Source organism: Berghia stephanieae, chromosome 7, assembly GCF_034508935.2.
Source record: "Berghia stephanieae isolate SIO BIC M18660-M18661 chromosome 7, UCSD_Bste_1.3, whole genome shotgun sequence".
NCBI lineage: Eukaryota > Metazoa > Mollusca > Gastropoda > Nudibranchia > Aeolidiidae > Berghia > Berghia stephanieae.
In genome coordinates, this window is record NC_088366.1 from 43994541 (window position 1) to 44002040 (window position 7500).

Here is a 7500-nt window from a genome sequence, read left to right on the forward strand (position 1 = left end):
TTAGCCGCTAATCCTGACGTCTGCCACAGGCGTTGATGAGCTCTGTCATACACTGGCAAAACTATTTTTTTTTTTTTTACATTTTGGCCAGAAAAAATATACTTAAAATATCGATCGATCAGAATAAAATTCATCAACTTTTGTCAAAAAGTCTCAGACCTGGCACTTCAATGAAGTCTCGAGTTTAAAGATTCTTACTAATTTGAGGGTTGTTTGAAGTTATCGATATTTGAACTCTAAATTAATGGGGGTTTTCTGGCCAAATTTAAATTTGTGTGAGAAAATGTGTTTTCACAGAATCTGGCAGAACTGATTTACACCCAGGGTCTCCTCGACACTCTCCTGTCATTTCTAACGAGCCAGAGACCCAGGTGTCAGGGCATCATTATCGATGATGGTGGTGATGATGATGTTGATGATGATGATGATGATGATGATGATGATGATGATGATGATGATGATGATGATGATGATGATGATGTTGCTGATGATATTTTTATGTATTAATATGGATATTATAGAAGCACTTTTACTTTTACTTTTATTTTTATTTTTATTTCATTTGCTATAAGATAATGTAAAGATAATAATTTTATAACATTTATTTATTTATTCATTCTAGTCAATTCAAGTTTGTAAAACCAATTTATTTATGGATTAATACAGTTTGTTTATTTAAATATTTATTATTTGGCTGGTAAAGAGAGATTTTTAAAAAATCAAATGTTATGTGCGACGATGTGGTCCAGTGGTATGACTCTCGCCTTTGGAACGGAAGGTCCAGGGCTAGAAACCACTTTGAGCAGCGCGTAGTTGAGTCTTTGAAAAGTTCTCTTTACTCACATTCTCTCACTGTGTCAAATGAGTACCTGGTCGTTATTAACTTTGTTAGAAAAAATATAATATCGCCTCACAAGTATCATTCTCGTCCTAAATGTTAAGTGTTGCTTCTAGCCAGGGTCCCTTGTAAAACACTTTGAGCACGTTTAGTAGATACTGCCCTAGACATTTATATTCGATCTAGTTTCCGTAGCAGAGTATATGGAACAAACCATTCATAAGATAGTTGTGATAGTTCTGCTCTGTGGTCTTATAAATTGAGCTCTTATATAGCGCAATATCCACTAAATGTGCTCAAAGCGCTTTACAAGGGGTCCCTGGTCAACAGCAACATTTAACATGTTGGACGAGACATGACGCCTGTTAGGCGATATTACAATTTTTCGGACAAAGACAACGCTGTTAACGGCCAGGTACTCATTTTACACATGAGTGTGGTGAGAGAATGTGAGTAAAGAGCCTTTTCCAAGGACTCAACTATGCGCCGAGCGAGGCTCGAACCCAGGACCTTCCGATCCGAAAGCGAGTGTCATATCACTAGACCACATAGCCGCACTGTGGTCTTGTGGTGCGACACTCGCTTTCTAACTGGGAGGTAACTGGTTCCATTTCTTCTTTGGACGGCGCAAAGTTCAGGTCTTGGAATAGACTCTTTACTCACAATACCTTACCTTACTCAAGTGGGAAATGAGTTCCTGGCCGTTAACAGCATTGTACATGTCGAAATCAATGTATTAGTGGCTTACAGGCGTTGTGTCTCGTCTTACATAATATCATCAATTGTTGCTGATGGCTTGGGACCCTTGAGCAAATGTAGTGCATTTTGCCAGCCCTATGTTATAAAAGCTCAAGTTTTCTTGATTTACGTAGTAATTAATACGTAATACGTGCGACGTAGTTTGTAGTTATACGTATGAAGAAATGAGATCTTTTCAGGGTAATTTATTTTAAAAAGGTGATTTACCATTGCACGGTGGATCAGTGCCAGTATCTCATTAGCAAAATTCTTTATTATTGGTGTTGGAAAACAGGTTAAGTCCAAGCTTACCCAACATGTTACTGTAATCAATCACGAACACAACCCAATTGCTACGCCAACTTGCCAGTGCGTGTTAAGGGTAACGTTCAGAATACAAAACGCAAGAGTATAAAAATAAATAAATAAATATGTAAACAAATAAATATAATTTATTTTGTTATTCTACATCTTAAAAGATTAATTTTAAAACTCTAATCAGAAGACATTTGTAAATAAGCATTTAAATGATACTACTTGTACTGTCACTTGCCATACTTAATTTAAATTGAACGCTTGGAATCTTACATCACATGGGGTTGGGGTGAATATTTATAATCAAATTTTAAGCGTCTAAATTATTTAAAGTTTAAAATGAAATATCTAGACGTCTATCTAAATGCTTTCGTAGAGGAGAGTGGTTTTATGTTAAAAACGACACAAAACTGATGTTTCTTATTTCTGATTATTTTGACATTATAATTAAATTTTCAGCATGAAGTTCCGATATAACACCAAATGGACAAGGTACGTCACTATTAATATTATTGTCCGCATCACTTAGCCGCTCTCCATCGGTATTTTTCTTACCTTCGCATTTTTTAGTATCCCCCCCCCCCCCCACATACACACACTTCTCTTCTCCCTCTCTTCTCTCTCTCTCTCTCTCTCTCTCTCTCTCTCTCTCTCTCTCTCTACATATATATATATATATATATATATATATATGTATATAGATCGGTAGGTAGGTAGGTAGGTAGGTAGGTAGGTAGGTAGATAGAAAAAAGCTGGAGAGACAGTATAAGACAGATAGAAAGAAAGCAAAGGAGAAATATATATACATATATATATATATATATATATATATATATATATATATATATATATATATATATATATATGTATGTATGTATGTATATATATTTCTCCTTTGCTTTCTTTCTATCTGTCTATTATACTGTCTCTCCAGCTTTTTTCTATCTACCTACCTACCGATCTATGTATCTATCTATCTACGACATATCCTCGGTTATAAATCATTATCTCATTTTTCTCTCTTTCTAACTTCCTCCTCTTTCTCTCATTCTGGTGTATTTTTCCCTCCTGCTCTCTTTCTCTCCCATACTGTTTCTTCCCTCACTCTCTCCTCCTCTCTTTGCCCCCCCCCCCCCCCACTCTCTTTTCTCTTAGTCAATTACCCCTCTCCATCACTCTTCTCTCTCTCTCTCTCTCTCTCTCTCTCTCTCACTGTCTCCCCTCTCTCCTCTCTCTGTCTGCCTCTCTCTCTCTCGTCTCTCTCTCTCTCTCTCTCTCTCTCTGTGTTTATATTTGTCTATCTCTAACCCCCTCCCCAAGTCTCTTCCTATCACTACCTCTCCCTTATGTTCCTGTTCATCCAATTCTTTAAAAAGAGTCTTGTCCATTATTCCATTGACACACTTCTTTTAATCTCCTCGCCAATCCCTTATCTCTGTAGCCCTCGGCCATTTCATTTTGTTCAACGTCCTCGACGTTTCATTTCCGCCCAGTAAAGGATGACCAACATCCACCATCCCTCTTTCTATGAATGTCCACGATCGCCCAATCTGTTTAAAAGCGTCACCTTGCTATAAATACACTTCATTTAAAATGCAAATTAAAAGCAATCTATGGTTTATGGCGACTGTGAGGGGAACTTCTTCAAAAGATAATTTATGCTGTTATCTTTAATCAATTTATTCGGAGGATGTGGGGTGGGCGGTGGGGGGGGGGGGGGGGGGGGGGGGGGGGGGGGGTGAGAAAGAATCTTTTGAAAACGATCAGTGCTAAAAGAGAGGAGATGTAGACGGAAAAAAAAGAGAGAACTACGCGATTGAAAGACAACTTTGTCTCCTTGTTATGAGATTAACATGTTGACTGTCGTACTCTGGAAAAACACGTATTTAAAATGCTGGCCAGAAAACTCGTCCTTCAAATATCGATCGATTTTAATGACCCTTATCTTGGAAAAAAAAAATTCAAATCTATGTCTTCGCCAAGATGAGGGTCATTTAAATCGATCGATATTTGAAAGACGAGTTTTCTGACCAAATTTTAAAATATGTTTTTTTTTCCAGAGTACGGCACTGTATCTCTACTTCAATCACGGTGATGGGAGGGGGAGAGGTGGAGTAGAAGGCGATTTACGTATGCAGGATATTCAAAACAACTCAAGAAAAATAAAACGCATTGACAAGTCAATAGTATTTTTAGGTTACACATTGATTAGATATTAGGGGATTGAGCGAATGATAGGAGTAGGACATGTTATATACATATAATAAACACACCTATATAATCAATATATCAATCAATAAATCAATTGATTATTAGATCATATAAAAACATTTCTTTTAAAAGTAAATCATATTTAGCACTCGATCAGTCATTCAATCTGTCAATGCATTAATCAAACATTAATTTCATAAATATATCTACAATCCATCATTCATTAAAACAATCAATCCATTTACCAATCAATCAATCAATCAATCAATCTATCATTCAATCAATCAATCCATCATTCAATCAATCAATCCATTCATCATTCAATCAATCAATCCATCCATCATTCCATCAATCAATCAATCCATCATTCAATCAATCAATCCATCCATCATTCAATCAATCAATCCATCCATCATTCAATCAATCAATCCATCCATCATTCAATAATCAATCCATCCATCATTCAATCAATCAATCAATCAATCAATCTATCATTCAATCAATCCATCCATCATTCAATCAATCAATCCATCCATCATTCAATCAATCAAATCAATCAGTCCATCAACTCACCAACTCGATAGACATTCTGGGTTGTTGACTACTATCTGGTAACAAGTCCAAGAGAAGATCACAGTTGAGGTCCCGGATCGCCTCCATGACAGAACTCTGGATGGAATGAAGACCAAAAAATAAACATTAATTTATAAATAGACATAACACGAGTCTCCGATTATGATACCAGATTTAGGATGGGGTAGGTGTGAGTGGCGACTACCCTGACCCCTTTAAAGTGGGATTCTCTCTCTCTCTCTCTCTCTCTCTCTCTCTCTCTATCTATCTATCTCTCTCTATCTATCTCTCTCTCTCTATCTATCTCTCTCTTCTCTCTCTCTCTATCTCTATCTCTCTCTCTTTTTTTTCTTTCTCTCTCTCTATCTCTCTCTCTCTTCTCTCTCTCTCTATCTCTCTCTCTTTTTTTTTTTTTTTTTTTTCTTTTCTATCTTCTATCTATTTATCTTCCCTCTTCTATCCTTATATCTATCTATCTATCTATTATCTATCCCTCTATCATCATTACTATCTATCTCTATTCATATCTAAATCTAACTTGATATATCTATCTATCTATCTATATATCTATCTTTCTATCTATCCATCCCTCCATCCATCCATCTATCTATCTGAATCTTTCTATCCATCTACCTATCCATCTGAATCTGCCTTATAATTATCTGGCCCGATGACGCAGTGAACTGCTGAAACAAAATTGTAGGCGAAATTAGAAAAAGAGATGAGTATATTGATATAATATCTATCTGTCTATCTATCTATCTATCTATCTATCTATCTATCTATCTATCTATCTATCTATCTATCTATCTATCTATCTATCTATCTATCTATCTATCTATCTATCTATCTATCTATCTATCTATCTATCTATCTATCTATCTGTCTTTCTCTCTCTCTCTCTCTCTCTCTCTCTCTCTCTCTCTCTCTCTCTTTTCTTCTCTTGGTTGCTCTCTCCCTTAGCCTGTCTCTATCTCTTGCTAACTCTTAATTTCTTTTATAATATGTCTGTATTCATTCAAATCATAGTTTACATTTCCCCACTTTGTTGATAAAACATATGCACAAACACGCACGCACACACACACACACACACACACACACACACACACTATTTATGAACCCATTCTATCTATTTCTCTCTGTCAAATATCTTTCTATCTAACTTAATGATTGTTTGTCTAGCTGTCCACTCACTACCGAAATATCAATGTATCTATCTAATCCTGTAAACCCCCCCCCCCCCCCAATCCTCACGCCCATTTTTCTCTGCCTCTCGTGAATCCTTTCAGCTCTCCAACCCCATTGTTAATTCATCGGTTACCCCTTCCACCTCCCAAGCACATTTTGACTTTCCACAACCACCATTCTGTCGTATTCTATAAAAACACGTTTTAAAGGATTTGGCCAGAGGACTCTTCCTTAAAATAACAATCAAATAAAATGGCCCTCATCTTGTCAAAAAAAAAACCCCACCCAAACCTGGGACTTGAAGCAAATGACCAAATATCCATTATGAACCTGAGTACAGTGAGAGGATGAGGGTAAAGAGCTTTCCTGAAGGACTCAACTTCGTGACGCCTACATTGAGACTTTCAGAGCAGGAGCTGAGTGCTATACTACAAGACCACAATACCCAGGAGATTTTATTGGGTTCATAGGCTGGACAGGGACGTGAGGCCAATAGCGATTAGATATAATATATATATATATATATATATATATATATATATATATATATATATATATATATATATATATATATATATATATATATAGTACCCATCCTACCATCCCTTACATGGTGTCTCATAATTCTAGAGAGAATAACAATATTCTGCGTATTTGTCATAGTTCTCTATAACAGTTTTGTGTGGTTTACGTACATTGGGTGCACGGAGAATTCTGTGATCTACACTGACCAAGTGACAATTTAGGGAGCAGGCACTGGTGTTAGATAAATATCTGAAACAGTGACAGTCAAAAAAACTTTTTTTAAATACAAGAAAAAATTATCAGCCTGTCACAAACCTCAGACATTTTGATCAGCGGTCAGACATGCAACCATAACACCACAGGGGTTACAATATGATGGTTGGGACAATAATATTCATGAGAGAAAGAGAAAGGAGAGAGAGAGAGAGAGAGAGAGAGAGAGAGAGGGAGAGAAAGAAAGAGAGAAAGAGTGGGAGAGAGAGAAAGAGAGAGACAGCGAGAGAGAGAGAAGAGATAGAGAGAGAGAATAGAGAGACAAGAGAGAGAGAGAGAGAGAAAGAGAGAGAGATAGATAGACAGATAGATAGATAGATAGATAGATAGAGAGAGAGAGAGAGAGAGAGAGAGAGAGAGAGAGAGAGAGAGAGAGAGAGAGAGAGAGAGAGAGAGAGAGAGAATCTAGATCTAGGTGTGAATTAAATCACTCCATTATTTTCATTCAGGGTTCCGATCGTATCTCGCCGTGTGGAGAGTTTGATAGAAATCTAATCCATAATAGCTGGTTACCCGAGACTAAATCGCGTGTTATCTTTTCGCAAAACAAAACAAGAGTCCAAAAATAAAAGAGCGATACCCGATTTAGAAGATTGAAATCAAAACAAGCTAGTATCACTCTTTTATTTGTAGTGTTAAAATTCGACTCGTTAAAATTCCGCACGCAATTTCCTTTTTGGGATAGTCATGAAACGCGTCGAGTCGAAATAAATGGCGGGACCTTTAACACTAAAAATCTCCTTCAGTTCGGTATCGATCACAATAAATTATCGATAAGGGTTTTCCTCACCCAGATACTATGGAACACTCAAAACAGGCGATTTAATCCATTTAAC

The 7500-nt window shown here is 36.7% G+C and overlaps 1 protein-coding gene across 1 annotated transcript in view; it reads right to left on the minus strand.

Moving 5' to 3' along the window:
• LOC144977316 (uncharacterized) overlaps positions 1–7500 on the minus strand; it is a 251385-nt gene that overhangs the window by 110740 nt on the left and 133145 nt on the right. The window contains exon 2 of the mRNA XM_078922389.1: positions 4676–4771. Within this exon, the coding sequence (XP_078778515.1) occupies positions 4676–4771 (96 nt within the window). The remainder of the gene's footprint in view (positions 1–4675; positions 4772–7500) is intronic.